This window comes from Protopterus annectens, chromosome 7.part0 (genome assembly GCF_019279795.1).
Source record: "Protopterus annectens isolate FY-2018-M chromosome 7.part0, PAN1.0, whole genome shotgun sequence".
Classification (NCBI taxonomy): Eukaryota; Metazoa; Chordata; order Ceratodontiformes; family Protopteridae; genus Protopterus; species Protopterus annectens.
In genome coordinates this window covers 1,706,127,025-1,706,144,266 of record NC_056739.1, presented here as the reverse complement: position 1 = coordinate 1,706,144,266, position 17,242 = coordinate 1,706,127,025, and the positions used below count along the sequence as shown (strand labels likewise).

General features: G+C 37.4%; 1 protein-coding gene across 1 annotated transcript in view; it reads left to right on the top strand.

Moving 5' to 3' along the window:
• SMARCAL1 (SWI/SNF related, matrix associated, actin dependent regulator of chromatin, subfamily a like 1) overlaps positions 1–17,242 on the top strand; it is a 911,772-nt gene that overhangs the window by 394,915 nt on the left and 499,615 nt on the right. Inside the window, exon 8 of the mRNA XM_044078228.1 lies at positions 10,231–10,392. Within this exon, the coding sequence (XP_043934163.1) occupies positions 10,231–10,392 (162 nt within the window). The remainder of the gene's footprint in view (positions 1–10,230; positions 10,393–17,242) is intronic.

Below are 17,242 nucleotides of genomic sequence, written 5' to 3'. Positions count from 1 at the left end.
AGAAAGAAGTAGGAGTACTGTTTGGCTCCTTTTTAGAAATTCCAAGTAGTAACATTTAAGAATGTAATGCTGTTAAATTAGGATTGAGACAGAGTGATTTCAAGAAAACCTGTAAGGTGCCCAAGAATACTATAGTCACTGTGCAGAGAAACAAGGAGACTTGAAAGACGGTTAAGAAATTAAGTAAGATTAATATGTAAATTCTTAATGAGGCTAAGATTCAGGTAAATGACTTTCTAGATAAAATTAGTAAATTTAGAAAGGTTGCCATAAAGATGTCCTATTTTGATGTTTAGTACAAATATTTAAGATGACAAAAAATTAAAACAGGAATTTCAAAAGTAAGGGACTCAAATTTTGTTATCATTAGTAGAGATCCCCAAAAGATTTTGGAAATCTTTAAGAATTTTATCTTCCTTGTAAAAGTACTTGTAAAAAAAAGGTTAGACTCTGAGGATAAACCGTGTTAGTATTTTTGCAAGATACATTTACCCACATTACCTGCTATGCAGGCAGAGCAAGTGTTTCTCCCTGTTACACTAAAAGTGAAATTTCAGTTGACCAATCAACAGGGAAGTCACCAGTAGAGATGTGGTACCATAAGATACATGAAGATAATTTGGTAAAGCTCAGATATGAGTCACCATCTTTTGTATTTTCTCACTGGAAAACTTGCAAGCCCTTGACCAGTACACTGGCAGGCGATTGCATTCAGCTTGGCTGCTTGTGAAAAAAGCTTTTTTGGATTATGTCCATGATTAAATATCTGTGCTTTGGTTACCTGTTCATACCACTTTAGTTTGGATATCTACTAAAGATTAGAGTGCTCTTTAGAGGTCTGTTGTTCATGTTAATTTTCCTGAAGCTTTATATGCTTATATGTCTTGCATTTGTGTTGGGATGCTGTTTAGGATTCTACTCGGGTGTTCCCCACCTCACACACACACTCCACTTATGGACTCCTGAAATTAGATGCAACAGATACATGAGTACATGACTTAAGATTTGTTCTTTAAAAACGACCCTATTCGCAGAGTGTTTTATTTCTGATTTCCTTCCCGCACACCATACTTCTCAACCTGGAAACATCAAAAATGTAGACAAAGGCCCATGAAAAGTAGGAACAACTGACCAATAATTTGGACAGTGATTAATATGAAATTTGTATACATAATTGTGTAACCCTGCCAACCCCAATGGAATAGTGGGATACCGTCATTCAGACACAAATTGAAGAAGTTGAGAGATATGGTGTGTGTGTGTGTGTGTGTGTGTGTGTGTGTGTGTGTGTGTGTGTGTGTGTGTGTGTGTGTGTGTGTGTGTGTGTGTCTGTCCTATGATAGACCAGCATCTTTTCCAGGATTAGTTTGTCTGTCTTATGCCTAAAGAGTCCTGGGATGGACTCCACCTCCCCTGTCGCAAGTCTCATCTGGTAAGCTGCTGGCACAATGCCAGACTTACTGTCAGCTAAAGGCATGTTGAAACAATCCCGTTATGTAGTCTTAGCAGCTTCTAGCTCTGCAACTGCTTGTTGCTTTATAAGTTACAGTGTCCCATCATTCCAACCAATACTGTTTTAAGCATAAATTAGTAATTTGGAGCATGGTAAACCAGTGCCATACAATGGTGCAGTCTAACCCGTCCTGAGCAAACAGGCATGCAAACAAAAGCCTATTTTCTGTTAATCTTCCAGACAGGTAAGGAGGAGCCTTTGTGCACATAATTTCACACACATCAGAAAGGAGATTCTCTGCTGCTTTTCTGCTGCCAATACAGCTTGTCTCTAAATGCCACAGAACTGTCTAGAGGCTCATTAATGATTGCAAATGGCTTTCTATTTCCATATTTAAATTGCAAAGCATTGTATGATTAATTAAGTAAAGATGAGGCAGATACCATTCATTTTGCACCTCCTTATGCAGAGTACCATAGCAGTCTACCAAGTTTAGCCACCTTACTGCTTAAACTGCCCCAAAACCCAATAGAATGCCAGCCTTATGGTGTGTTTTAACCACTTAACTTCTGCTATTTAAAACAAAATTAAAATATTAATGTTTTAGTATGCGATATGGACATGCATGTGTAGAAGCCATCAATATTTAGTTAAAAAACATTAGTAGTATTTACATTACGTTCTGTAGCCGCGGTGGTGCAGCGGTAGTGTCGCCTCACAGCAAGAGGTTCTCCCATTCGATTCTCGGCTGGAGCGCCTTCTGTGTGGAGTCTGCATGTCCTCCCCGCGGTCGCGTAGCATTCGAATGACATGCATGAATGGGCGTGCCTTAGTTGAAGGTTGGGCGTCGAGCTGGCACCTCGGCACCGTAAAAATCGACTGCCAGTCATTAGCGGACCAAAGTTCTGCCGTGGCAACCCCTAACCGGGAAAAGCCGAAAGAAAAACAACATTTTGTTGTGTGCCTAAAAATTGAGGAAGAAATTAGAATTTAGAAACCCAGCTGTAACAAGTATTTCATGTGACGGTATGAATGCCACTATGATAATATGTCTTAATGTAAGTCTGATTTAGGGTGTAAAATTAATGTTGACACAGCATCTTTCTGGAAGTATATACAGCTACTTATAATGTCCATGTATAAAAAAAGGTCCTTTTTAGCTTTTATCATTTATGTTTATATTTGTCACTTCACCTCTCTACAAAACAAGGGGAAAATATGAATTTTCTTGTATTTTGGCAGCATGGTGTAAAACCTTAGAGATCGTTTTAGGATGTAAACACTAGCTAGAACAGTTGACTAAAATAATCAGTACTGCAGTGGTTGTTTTCTAAAAACATTATGCACATAGTTTAAAACTTCTCCATACCATATTGTCACTACCACCTGGCTGCAATCTTCTTCTTCTTTCGGCTTTTCCCAGTTAGGGGTCGCCACAGCGGATCACCTGTCTGCTCATGATTGGCAGTGGAGTTTTTACAGTGTCGAGTTGCCAGCCCGGCGCCCAACCTTCCACAGAAGGCACACACATGCACACACTCACACCTAGGGCCAATTTAGTTTGTCCAATCCACCTACAGCATGTCTTTGGGATGTGGGAGGAAACCGGAGCACCCGGAGGAAACCTACGCGATCACAGGGAGGACATGCAGACTCCGCACAGAAGGCACCCCAGCCGAGGATCGAACCGGAGAACCTCTTGCTGTGAGCTGGCAACGCTAACCGCTGCACCACCGTGGCCTTACTTAGCATATCATTACAAAACAGTGGTGTTATTATCTGATGGCTGGGATGGCGAAGCCTCTGGATATACAAAAACATAATCTGCAAAACAAAGTGTTTACATCTATGTTCAGTCAAGTAATTCACAGTTTTTAGGTTAACAGTCTTTCCTGTGCTACAGTATTGCACTAATACACACTTGAACTGTCCCTCTCTCTCTCTCTGACACACACACACACACACACACACACACACACACACACACACACACACACACACACACACACACACACACATATGTGCAAAACAAAAATCTCACTCTGGATTACTGAACACAGCCCCTGGTTCATGTAATATGTTCTGAAGTAGTATTGGTTTTAGTCTGAATTTTGTTTGCTTCTGCCCTGCTAAGTCCAACTGCAGTGCTTCCCTTCACTTTATTTATGATGCAGCAAAAAATAGGCACATATTTGAAATACCTGTTTACGTCTTTTGTCAACATGCAGAAAAAATCACGTTAATAAGCTTTCTTATTTCATATAGCCATATGGTCAAAGATCAAAGAAATCCTATTGTACTGCTTTAGTCTTGATGAATACATACATGAATTCTACAAGTACTACTAAACTTTTTAACCCAAGTAAGGGATTACAAGTAGTGCACTCATGAGTATATTCATCTCTGCTGCAGCAGGTCATTATATATTGAGAGACGTGACCATGCTGTGACAGTAAACTTCAGACTGAACAGAATTATGGCTCGTCTTTTTTACTTACCTTGAGGTCCAGCTTGGAGAAAGTAAATTTCTTCATCCTGTGGCCTGCAGACAGCGGACACAGATGGGCGGGTCTTAATTGGGCTGTGGCCATAAACATATTTAAAAAAAAAAAAAACTCTCATCCACATCTCTAATAGGCAGTCAGGCACTGTCTCACAATGCTGACATTATCACACACACACCCTGTACGCTTATGATGTTCTGGGATATGCTGGTGATGTGTGATGATGTCAGTGGTAACTAAAATTTGTAAATAAAGAAAAAAAGCAAAACCGGGAATTATAGGGACCCACAGGAATTTGTGGCGCCCCATTATTTTGCCCTCAAAACTGGTAAATTCTGAGGAATTCAGTACAGTTGAGAGTCATGCCCAACACCTTATCTGGGATGCCATACCTGCAGTGTTGTGGCAGTTGAACTTCCTGTATGTAAACTTGTAATGTTATCGTTTTGTTTTCTTGCAGGTGTAATGATATATTACCATTTGAGTGAGAGTCCAGAAATGGCATGATGCTGAAATGTTCCATTACTGCATTACAGGAATGCAAAGTGTGAGCCAGTGAGGCATAACATGCCTTATGCTTCTGTTTGTGTATAAAATATTATGGCGAGCCAAAGAGAATGCTCAGAAAGAATGTACCTTAATATTCCATCCATTGCAACATGCCTTCCCGAAGATGAAATGACGTGATGAGTATTCTTGTAATTTTCCTGTTTACTAGAGTTTGACTTGATAATCCCTTAGGCAAATTAATTGGGTCTTACACTGAGAAATGTGATGGCACTTCTTGGTTTTTGATATGAGCTATGTTAACTGTTTGGAGAACATTGTAGGTTATTATAATCTTCACAGCAATTTCATTGATGTGTGGAATAGCCTGAAATTCTTAGGTAATCATTTAACTAAGAGTTGATAGCTCAGAGTCTGGAAGGCCTACACAGTCAGTAATATTATGTTAAACTTTTTTAATTTTTTGCCCCTCCAGACTTTAACTTCACCTTTAAGGTTACACTTGCATCTTATAGCTATATAAGGCCTTCCGCAACGTATTTAGCTAATTGATTTTTTAAATGGATAATTGATGCTAATAATTATCATTTTAGCAGTGCTATATAAGGAAGAAGTCTTGTGACAATTTAATAGATCTGAAGAAGCGTACAGTTTGTACGTGAAAGCGCTCATCTTTCTATGTTTGTATTCAAATAAAGAAGTTGTCTTTGCTGCATTATCGTGGTGGTCTTCATACTGTTTTTTTCTACAATACTTGCTTGGATTTAGTGGTGAAGACCTTTGGAGGCCAGCAGAGGTTGTGTGTATATCAGTTGCTGCTTTTCTCTTTTACTTCTTGGCTGCCTACACACGATGGATGCTATTGCAATTGAACTGGATTATGCACCGGACAAACAGTGTGGGGTAAGAAAATGGAACAGTTTATTTGAAATGAAAGACAACCCTTTACTTAATATGGAATTTACCCCAACCATTATAAACACTGAAAAAGGAAATACAGATAAATTGAAAGAATTTAATGCTGTCTCCAGAGATTTAGAAAATATACTATACAAACTATATAGGTTGATTTGGCAGAGACACCATCTAGAAGCGTGCCTACACTTCAAAGTAATTCCAAGGGGGATGAGGGTTCTTTGTATGCCCTCATACGGAGAAACTCACCCAGAACTGCTCAGAAGATGGCAACAGTTGAATTTAGACTTGGGGTTTAATTATATAAAACTCCTCATTGAATATTTTTTACCTATCGAAAAAGAACTGAATTTGCAAGCTGAAACCCTAATGAAAGAAATTACAACTAAATTTAAGGGTGAACTTTTTCAACAGAGACTAGATAATGTTTACAGCCAGTTATCTGCCTATGGAGATAAGCTACAACAAATCAAAGCACGCAAACTTTATAGAGATTATGTAGATTTTACTAATAACCAAGTTTTTGCTTGGCCAAGATATCGAGGAACTGCAACAACTGAAACTGTCCCAAATATGAACTCTAATCAAACTGAAGAATGCTCTATCAATGAAAGTAACGTCTCGCCTTCGTTAAACATAAATTCCACCTTAAGGAATCCTGTTCCTTTGCCTGACGTATCTACGTCACTCGTAACATCTATGAATATACCGAACTATGAAGTTAGAGATACTCCTCCTCCTAACCAACAAGCATTGGCCCAACAGGATATAAATACACAAGGCGCGAAACCGAAGATAAAACAAGGCAACCTAGAGGGTCTTTTACCCCTACCATTGAAGTTCCGAAGGAATTTCCAAAGCAGATCCAGGAGCAGAGGGCGAACAAAAAGGAAGTATTCCGGAGAACAGGCGAGTTTCGGAAACAGGAACCGGAGAAGAGAACATTGAATCTAGTATTTAATTTGTCACAACGGGTTTTGACAGAAACTGATTGTTTGTTGCTGAATAGAGGTCTCTCGTTCATACCAGCCCAGGTTAGTAACATAAGTGAAATTTTAACTGACCTGCGGCTGTTTACTCGCAACATCACTTTGAAATGTGTTTTTGAAAAGAACAGAACTAAAGCTACTAATTGTGATACTAGTGAGACTCATGTTTTTAAAAGGAAGAGTACGTTTACTCCTTCCCAGACACCAGTTACTGAATGCTTTATGAAAGCATGTGAAACAGATTTTTACAGATATTTTAGTTTGAAAAGTAAGAATTTATATACTAATATGTCCCATCTAGAATGGGAATCTATGTATGCTTTACAACGTGACAATAATATTGTAATTAAACCCGCTGACAAAGGCGGCGGGATTGTGGTATTAGATAGCTTAACATATAACATCACAATGCATACCATGCTTAAAGACACAGACACTTATAAAGAAATTAGTACTAATGATTTAACAAAACTCATTTATACAGTACATCATGAATTATACGATTTTTTAATGTGCAGACAGATTGACCATGAACTTTATCTGTATTTCTTAATAGAACAACCTAAAATCCCATACATAAAGGGACTGCCTAAAATACATAAAGGCATAATACCACCACCTTTACGTCCGATTGTTGTTGGGGATGGTTGGGTCACAGAAACAATGTCAGTATATATAGAAAGGAAATTAAGACCCATTGTTGATGATATTACATCTATTTTAAGAGATACATATCAGCTGCTAGATGTACTAGAGAATTTTAAAGAAGGAATGCCTGGCAGTTGTCTTTTAATAACCATGGATATGAAGAACCTATTCACATCTATACCAAATAGTTATGGTGTAGAAGCCATCAGATCTATTATTAATGACAGAGAGAGATTCAATACTAATGAACAAATTCTATTGAATGCTATCCTTGAACTTGTACTAAATAACAATGTATTTATGTATGACAATACCCTGTTTCTACAGCAATGGGGAGTAGCCATGGGCACTCCCTGTACGAATACGTACGCGAACCTAGTGGTTTATTACTGGGAATGCATGCACCTATTCAACCATGTTAATTTTAAAAAGATGTTATTATACAAACGTTTTGTGGATGATATCATAATTTTTTGGAATGGAACATTAGAAGAATTCTTAGAATTCGTAGAGTATCTGGAATCTACTACTTCCTTTTTTAAGTTCACTATTGAACATTCCACAACCAAGATAGATTTTCTTGATATCACCATTACTAAGGATAATGAAGGTTTTCTACATCATACTATTTTTAGGAAACCATGTTGGAAAAATACATTACTTGAATATAGTAGCATGCATCCCAGACATATATTTCGCAATATTATAAAAAGCCAATATATTAAGATTAATAAACTATGTAAGGACTATGAAGACAGGGTGAGACAAATATCTGAACTTGAAAAAATGTTTTTAGAGAGAAAATATAATGGTAGTTTAATTCAATCAGTAAAAGAGTCTCTCCAACTATCTCAAATCTCAGCTATACAAAGAGCAAGCTCACAGCGTGTCCAAGGGGGACATTATCCTAAGAAACAATTTATACCGTTTCAAACTAGATATACTAGTGATAATAGATCTATTACCGAAATTATACACAAAAATTGGTATATTCTCCTCACTGATGAAGACATAAAGAAGTTAGTGGGAGAGAAACCGAAGTTCTTATATAATAACAGTAAGAATCTAAAGAGACTACTATGCATTGAAAAGAATAACAACAATCACTATAATGTAGGTGATATGAGACGATTAATTCAAAAGGATACACTGACCAGACATAATAAGCTAGGGACATATCCATGCAATACATGTAATATGTGTAGTTATATTTCCAATGACATAAACTTTACATATCCTAAGATGGACATTAATTTCAAACCAAATTTTAGATCTAGTTGCACTAGTTCTAATTTAATATACTTAGCAAATTGTCAGGACTGTGAGGCATTCTATATAGGAATGACAACCAGATCCTGAAAAGAACGCATATATAATCATATATATGACATTAGGAAAAATGACCAGAAAAATGCCCTAGCTAAACATATAACAAATAATCCTGGTCACAATTTTAAATTTAGAACGCTACAGCTTGGTCACCCAAATAATAGAAAGGGAGACACTTTCAACGAATTAGAAAGTATAGAACTAGATTGGATTATTCGTTTCAAAGCACATTATACTCCAGGTTTGAACCAGTACATTAGTATTAGATCAGTACTCAAAAAGAGAAGTTTAAAATGAAGACTATAAATATCACATATAAATTGATTACAATAAGCATCTTTTTATTTTAAAATATAAAATACTTTCTAACATATTTATATATATATTTTTTTTCTCACTCTTTTTATAGTATGTATTATATAAGTACAAGAAATATTTTTAACATTGTAATATTTATATACATTGCTGCTGTCATGCATATAATTGTGGTTTTTCTATCATTTATGTAATGAATTTTATACAAAATGCATTTAATATATCTATGAAATATGTTTTCTCTCTTTTCTAGATATTTTTCATGTATATTTCCTATAACACATATATACATTTTCCACACACATTTATACATGTATCATGATATAAATGAATATTAAATAGAATACTAAGGGAAACAGGATGTTGATTTTAGTATATGGAAATATTAACAAAATACTAACGAAATATACAATGAAACATAATAAACTACAAATAATCTAGTTTTATTCTATATAATGATTAATCACAATATATGAGAATGATGAACACAGATGCATATGTATATATATATACACATAAGAAATATTTTATAAACGAATTTTTTATATAAGAAGTAATTTATTTATTTATTTATTCATTCTATCTATATATTATCTATACATATTTATTATATACTATATGTGTATACTTTCATATACACATATTTTTAGTACTGCTTTTCACAATGGTTCTATTATGAGTCTCCTTTTAACCAACATAAGCATTTTCATTATACATTATTTCGGGAGAGACATCTTCAGTGAATTACCCTTGAAAAATATACATATTTTCTTATGAAATATACTGCAAAATATAGACGGATGGAGAATTATTTCCATCGTCGCACACTCATGAGTGAGTTATATATTGCGTGTCTTTGATTTTATACTACACACCATATATACACTGCTTATTTCATGTTCATATATGACATACTGTGAAACACTTGAATATGATGATAGACATATACAATGTTTTTATTTTGTCTTATCACTATTTTCATCTCATTTTCATTATTTACATGTTTTATTGTTATAAACATAGACTTGTCTTTTGATTGTGATGTTATGTACAATGCATTTATTTTCACATTCGCCTCCAGCATTCTTAGTTTTTAAAATGAAATGGCCACTACTTTTTTATATATATATAAAAAATATTTTAAATATGATATGCACTTATGTTTTAGGGCTAGATAGTCTTATTTTATGTAAGAAGAGATGAGTTATTTGATTTCACCTTATATGCTGAGACAACTTGTTTCACCTTTAAGGTTACACTTACATCTTATAGCTATATAAGGCCTTCCGCAACGTATTTAGCTAATTGATTTTTTAAATGGATAATTGATGCTAATAATTATCATTTTAGCAGTGCTATATAAGGAAGAAGTCTTGTGACAATTTAATAGATCTGAAGAAGCGTACAGTTTGTACGTGAAAGCGCTCATCTTTCTATGTTTGTATTCAAATAAAGAAGTTGTCTTTGCTGCATTATCGTGGTGGTCTTCATACTGGTTTTTTCTACTTTAACAATAATGGACTTTTTTTGTGCAGTTATTAATTTTTTTTTCTGGTGACTTTTCTTTTAGGCTTTCCAGAGGTGGTTGCCATCCCTGGCATCAGAGAATATTAGTGTTGTATTGAAGATGAAAGACAGTCTATCGGCAGGCTTGATAAACATTGTTAGTTATGACCTTCTCAGCAAAGCATACAAGCAACTTGTAAACCTTTCCTTTAAAGTCTTAATTATGGTAAGTAGAGTGATCTAAAATGTAACAAAATGCTTAATATTAAGACAATTTAAAGCCATAATGAGATAGAGTGGCATAAAGCAGTGACCACAGCCCACTTGACACAGCTCAGTTAGTAGCCCAATCACTGGAGGAGCTGCCGCATCCTTTGATCCCATGGGTAAAATTAGAATAAGGGGGTTGAGGGTGGATAGATGATTGATGGGGGCATATACCTGTGCTGTAGATGCTACTCTGTAAAGAACCTGTGGTGGAAACTGTGCATTAGTAGAAGTGCTTTGCCATCAAGTGAAATTGAGCCTATTGAGGGGGACTTTTTGAGAAAGGGGAAGGTGTGCTCTTTCTGTGCACCCATTTTACACTGACGTGTGCTGGCAAGCAGGGCATAATTAAAAAAATAAAGGCCGATTTTCTAAAAAAGGGAGATGGCACCATTGCCACCACTCAGTCCTCTTGCCCAGGAGGAATGGAGAGGCTGTAAGGCTTTTGTCTTCAGGGGAAATTAACATGCTGATTGAGTAGCAGGAGGGAGGTTCAGTAGTCACTGGGGATCAATTGTAAAAAACAACATAAAAAATTCTGAATGTAAAATTATAAATGTATGTGATTTTTTCCTTGAGTGGTCTATTGTTAATCAGTATTAGAAGTTCTATGACACACGGAAAAAAAACTAAGTGAGAATGAAATTGGAACTCTTAATCAAGCTAAGAAGTAGTTGCATTACTTCCTAGATTGAATTAGTGAATAAATTACTTAGTACATTTTTATGTCAGTCTTTCTAAATTCACCAATTCTATCTATTTTAACTCCTTTTGAAAGCAAAATTCTGGTGTTTGAATTTTTGAATTTATTAACGATTTTGTCATTTCAAAGAGAAACTGATATGTTAAGTCATGTCATTTGGTAAGAAGTTCTGTATCAGTAGTTGGGAATATTTACATGTCTGTATGTTTCTAATCAAGCATTTTAGAAAAAATTTCAAGTAACTTTAGCTGTGATGGCATAGAGAGAGAAAGCTACGAGAATGACCCAGGCAACCTAAGTTCCGTTAGTGGCCTGATCACCTGTTGGAGCCATGGTGAGGCAGGAGCGGATTAATTTGGCTTTCCCCTCTTCATAAGACAGGATGGGGGTGTATGCTTTGGACACTTACCATAGTAGAACTGGAGGTGCTGTCAACTAGGAGGGTAGGACCAATTGATTAAGTACGCGTGGATATGTGTACCTACATCATAACAGCCCTTTACAGACAAGTCTTTTGGATACTACAGTATGCACAGAGACTGAAGGAATATCCTTGATCCTCCATATGGATGACAGCACCACTATTGGCTGGCTCGACCCTTCCCTGCAGGGCAACAAATGGAGTGTAGAACTTGTCACCCCAGGAAGAATGAGCTTGCCAACTGAATGGCAGGTGGGAGGCTTGATGAATGGGGAGAAAGGACAAAGAGGGAAAAAAATAACAACTGCCGAATATTTGCCATAACCTTTCTTTCACTGTGTCTGAAATTCTTCTTATCGAGTGTGTATGACCAAGATGTCCTTTCATATTGCCCTTAGTCCTGCTGTTTTATTCCTGTTCATAGAGAGCACATGCTGTCTGCCAGCATGCTCTGTACCATCAGTCCAGGCTGAGAGCAAAGGACCCAGTTTTTCTGCCCTACCATGTTATTTATTTATTGATTTATTTATTTATTTTGGTATCTCTTGCACAATTTGCATCTTGACCATGACCTTATCAAAGAAAAATACCTCTGTTTGATTCCTAGAAAGTACAAGCCACAAATGTCTTCATGTGGCAGCCAGATCATAAGTGAACGCATGCACTGGCATTACCCATACTGGCGTGTACTGTCATAATTGCCAGTGCTTGAAACTTCTCACCTGGGCACATAGTACAAAAAAAACTTCAGGACTGCCCCTTTTTTGCACAGGATGGTGGTGGGTGTGAGTGCCCAGAACAAGGAATAGGAATAGTAGGGGGTAATTAACTTAGTCACAGGATGGTGCCAGAGCATTTAAGAAGCTGAAGGACATTGAGGGTAGTCATTGCTTCCCACATCCTTCAGATGATCTTGCCGGCCTTATATGTTCCATTTCTTCTTGAGCTAGTGAGGAGTTAGGCTAATTCCTTCTGTCTCACTGGAAAGAAGGGGAAACATGAGATGCATCCATGGCAGCCATGTTTTTTTTTTTGGGGGGGGGGTACAACCAGGGTTGTGAGCTCTTCTGTTAACCCAGACAAGCAGCAGGAGCTGTGTGGTGATCTGTCTGCTTCCAAAAAGTAGCCCTTCAAATCTTTCAACTGTTGTTCAGTAACTGCATTTGGGAACTAGGACTCTTGGACTCTTCTTTCCTAGCTCCTCTCACTGTCCAGCAAGGTTGAGGTTCCAAAGTGAAGGGGATCCTCTGCCTGTCAAGTGAGGCCCACAACACCAGACAATTATTTGAAATATGCCCTCATATGTGTTGACGTGCACCACTAAGGATCACAGACTGACTCGAATACTAGGTCCCACATAGACCTATCCCATCATTGTGCCTGCCTTGGCAGTTGAGTTGTATTGCCAGACATGGTGCTCTGCCACCTGACCCCTGGAACTTGTGCATTGCGTACTGAACCCCATTGTGTTGGCCTAATCTGTGCCAGCCCATCCTAAAACTAGCTTTAGGAGAGTGGTTCTTCCTTACTATCAGGGCCATAGGCAGAAGACTTGGAGGACTCAGAAGCCGTAATCTTAACAAGGAAGGGTGATGAAACCTGTATTCATTGAAGCCACCCCCTATAACCTTAACCTTTCCTTTAGAGAATGTCAAGGCTGATGAACCTTTTATGGAATGATCTCTAAGGATCACTTTTCTTCTTCAAAGAGACTTTTATATGAGCCTTAGAAGAAGGAAGAAGAGTAATTTTGGTTCATTCCACCTGCAGAGTTTGTTACCATGAATGCTATTATTTGCAGTCTGAAATAATTACACTGCATTACGTTTGTTTAAATGTGGAAGGGAGTTGATGAGCTTGTCTAGTTTGCATTCTTAATTGTCTTCGCATTCTACCTTCTTTCCATTCCTCCCTTCCTCTTTACACATTTTCCACTTCTCCTGTGCCCTCTAGAATGCCTTTGTGGATTCCCTCTCTATGATCTGTTCCAATAGTCCGTTTCATGGAGCCATAGCCGTCAGTGTAAGAAAGTTCTTTCAGAGATCAGGGGAGTGTTTAGTACATACAGTCTTCTACCAGTTTCTCATCATCTCCCTCTGTTCTTCTATTTCAGAAAGGCCTATTCACATGTTCCTCAAATAATCTTGTGCACCAGTATCATACCTCCGTCTTATGTGGTCTTAAGTGCCAAGAGCTGTAGCTTATCTAGCCTCTGGACATATTATTTCACCTTGATTCCTGCTTCTTTTTTGTGAAATCTGTCACTCATCTTGTGGGTATTCAATAAGACAGTGAGGCTGGGTGTCCATTTAAGTAGTTTATTACACACAAACACATCAGGATGGAGAACAGTAACATTAAACTTAAACAAACAAACTGACTACTATGCAAATGCATGCTTACAACTCAGCTGCGTACTACAAAGCACAAGCTCAGTACTTGTATGCAAGTGCTCCCTGACTGGAATAGCTCTTGAAGGAATATACACACACTGATCTACATCTTCCCTCTTTGACTAGTTGATATTACAAATAATGACAGTAATATGAGCATGCAAATTATACAAACATATACAAATAACAATCATGTTGCTGTGGATTTCAGAGTAGGTCTTGAGATACAACCTGATTCATAATGTAATAACTAGAACTTTAACAACAGGGACAGTCACTGGGGAATGTTCTTCCTGAAACTATCCCTGAGAGTCCTCAAGAACAGGTGATGAAATGTTCTCTGGAACAGGATCATTGGACATATCACTATGAGAATTAGAGTCTTTGTTTCAAGCAAAATGTTGCAACACTGGCTCAGACACTGGTAATAAATGTTTCTGATTATGCCTGAATTCCATGCCTGCCAACTCAATGATGTACAATTTCGGTTCTTCACACAAATGTTTCACAAGTCCTATTTGGTCCATACCTCTCAACCTGGAAGCATCAAAAGTCTGGACAAAGGCCCATGAAAAATAGGTACAAATCGGTGTGATGATTAGCATAAAATTTGCATACATAGTGTAACCCCACCCACTCCAAATGAATTGTCGGATATCAACTTTCAAACACAAACTGAAGAACAGACAACCAAAATATGACCCCAGATCCAGACCCTGTAGTAAATGGTAACCATTTTTTTAAATGTGTAGCAAGGATTTTTTATTTATTGTTTATTTTATTTTACATTTGTTGACTGGGATAGTCTGACTGGATGCATGTCCATTTTCAGCGGAGGCCAGGAGAGAAAAGCTCCAAGGGTAAGCAGATACAGCATTACATAATACTAGCATTACATATTACAAACAGACTATTTACAGCGATTACATAAGTAAGCAAGTTAAACAAGTTCCACAGGTTAGAGTTAATCCTGAGTGCAAGTCAGGATTAAATTAAATTACACAGTAAGATGGTGAACAGATTTATACACATTCTAGAGAGAGTTAGCCAGGTTTGATACATTGACATAGCCAGTTAAGTGACAAATGTTGTTTGAGTCTAGTTTTAAATTGACCTAAGGTGGAAAGTAAGGTAATATCAGCTGGAAGAGAGTTCCAGGATCTACTTACAGAGTTTGCAAAGAGAGAGTCATCGGCTGTGTTATTAATTTTGCTAGTCTGAATTAGTAGTTTATTAGAGGATCGAAGCGGTCTAGGATTGTTATAGGGGGTGATAATATTTTTAAGTGCAGAAGTATTGTCTGGATCATAGAGGATTTTATAGGCCATAATCAGTTGGCTTTACTGGATTAGGCTGGGTAGTTCAAGCCACCCAAGCTGATTTAGATTGATGCAATGATGTGTCCTAAAAGGCAGCCCAGTGGCAAACCTGGCTGTAGCAAATTGAGAGTTTGTTAAGGACAGTTTTGTTTAAATTGAAGAGTAGAGGGGATGCATATAGAAGGGTTGAAAGAAGGTGAGAGCAAGCTATGGCAATTTTAGCTGGAGGTGTTAGGAAGGCTTTTATTCTGTTAAATGACCCTAGTTTTGTATTGATGGTTTTGATAGTTTGGTTAACATGTAGGTCGAATTTTAGATTATTATCTATGATGACACTTAGTAGTTTTGTAGAGGGATCAGGGGAGATTATAGTGCCATCATTTGAATTTATGGTGAAGGTGAAAGCGGTAGACCTATGTGTTGGTGAAAAAAACAGCATTTTAGTTTTTTAGGATTTAGGATCAGACAACATTCAGAAAGCCAGTTTTCTATTGTAGTAAAGGTGGTCTGGGTAGCTGGCCATAACTCTATTGGAGATGTGGCCGAACAAATCAGAGTAGAGTCATCAGCATATTGGATACAGCTGACATTTGGGATGACAGTATAAAGGTTGTTAATAAAGATGGAGAACAGCAAAGGCCCTAGTATAGAGTCTTGTGGTCCTCCAAGGGTGTTAGGTGGAAGGTTAGAGAGTTTGTTCTGCCAGAGGACAGCCTACTGTCGACCATTCAGGTAGGATTGAAACCATTGAAGGGCTGTAGTATCTAGACAAAATGTTTGCAGTGTGTGGATTAAAAGTTGATCAGCCATATCAAATGCCTTGGAAAGATCCAAGAAAAGAGGGCTGAGGATGTATAATTATTGTTGCAATTATGGTTTATGGTGTTGGTAAAGGCTAGGAGGGCTGAAGTAGTGCTGTGATGAGGACAGAAGCCATGCTGAGTGTCTGACATAAGGTGATTCTGGATTAGGTGGTGCATGAGTTGTCTATGAATACATTTTTCCATAATCTTTGCAAGTAGAGAAAGTATAGCTATTGGCCTATAATTGGAGAATTCAGTAGAGCTGCCTCCTTTGTGAAGTGGGATTACATAGGATATTTTCCAGATGGAGGGGAATTATAACTTGTACTATGGTTCGATTGATTAGTATTGAGACGGGGTAGGCAATAGCATCAGCTGATTCTTGTAGGTACTCGGCAGGGAGTTGATCAGCAGAAAGTATAGTGGGTTTTAATTTTTTGATCAAGGTACGGTGAAGTGGCGACTGGTTGGAAGATGAATGTGAGTAGGTTTGTAGGGGTGCTAATTTCAGGACCAGGGGAGCTAGGAGGTAGTTGGCTAGCTAGGGCTTGAATTGTCTCAGTAAAGAATCAGTTAAAACTGTCAGAAACATCTTCAGGGTTTTTATCAGTAGTAGCAGCAGGGATTGGGGTTGAAGTTTGTTCAGGATGTAGTAGATTATTTAAACTTGCCCAAAACTTCTGAGGGTTATTTTGATTTACTGTCTGTAAATTGCAGTAGTATTGTTTTTTTTGTCTTGTAAAATGGATTTTTTAGTTTTGTTCCTGGATTGCCTGTATTTAATGTGATCTTGGGGGTCTTTAGAAGAATGCCATAAAGCCCATGCTTTGTTTCTAAGGGTAATTTTGAGTTTAGACTCTTTAGAAAGCCATGGCGTAGTTTTTGCCTTTGTTCTTTTTGAACGAACAGGTGCATGCAAATCAAGGATCTCAAGGAATTTGTTGTTAAAGTGTACTACTGCTTCCTCTAAGGGGAGGTATTTTAGAATAGACCAATTGCATGAGTTTAGTTCTTGTTGGAATTTGGCAGGGTCAAAGTTTTTATTGTTTCTAACCTTTCTGAGTAAGGGTTGTTGGGAATTAATGGCTTTGTGCTTAATTACATATGTGAGAAGGTGATCGCTTAGGCCATCAGGGAGGATACCAGAGGTGTACAGTTGGGGGTGACTAC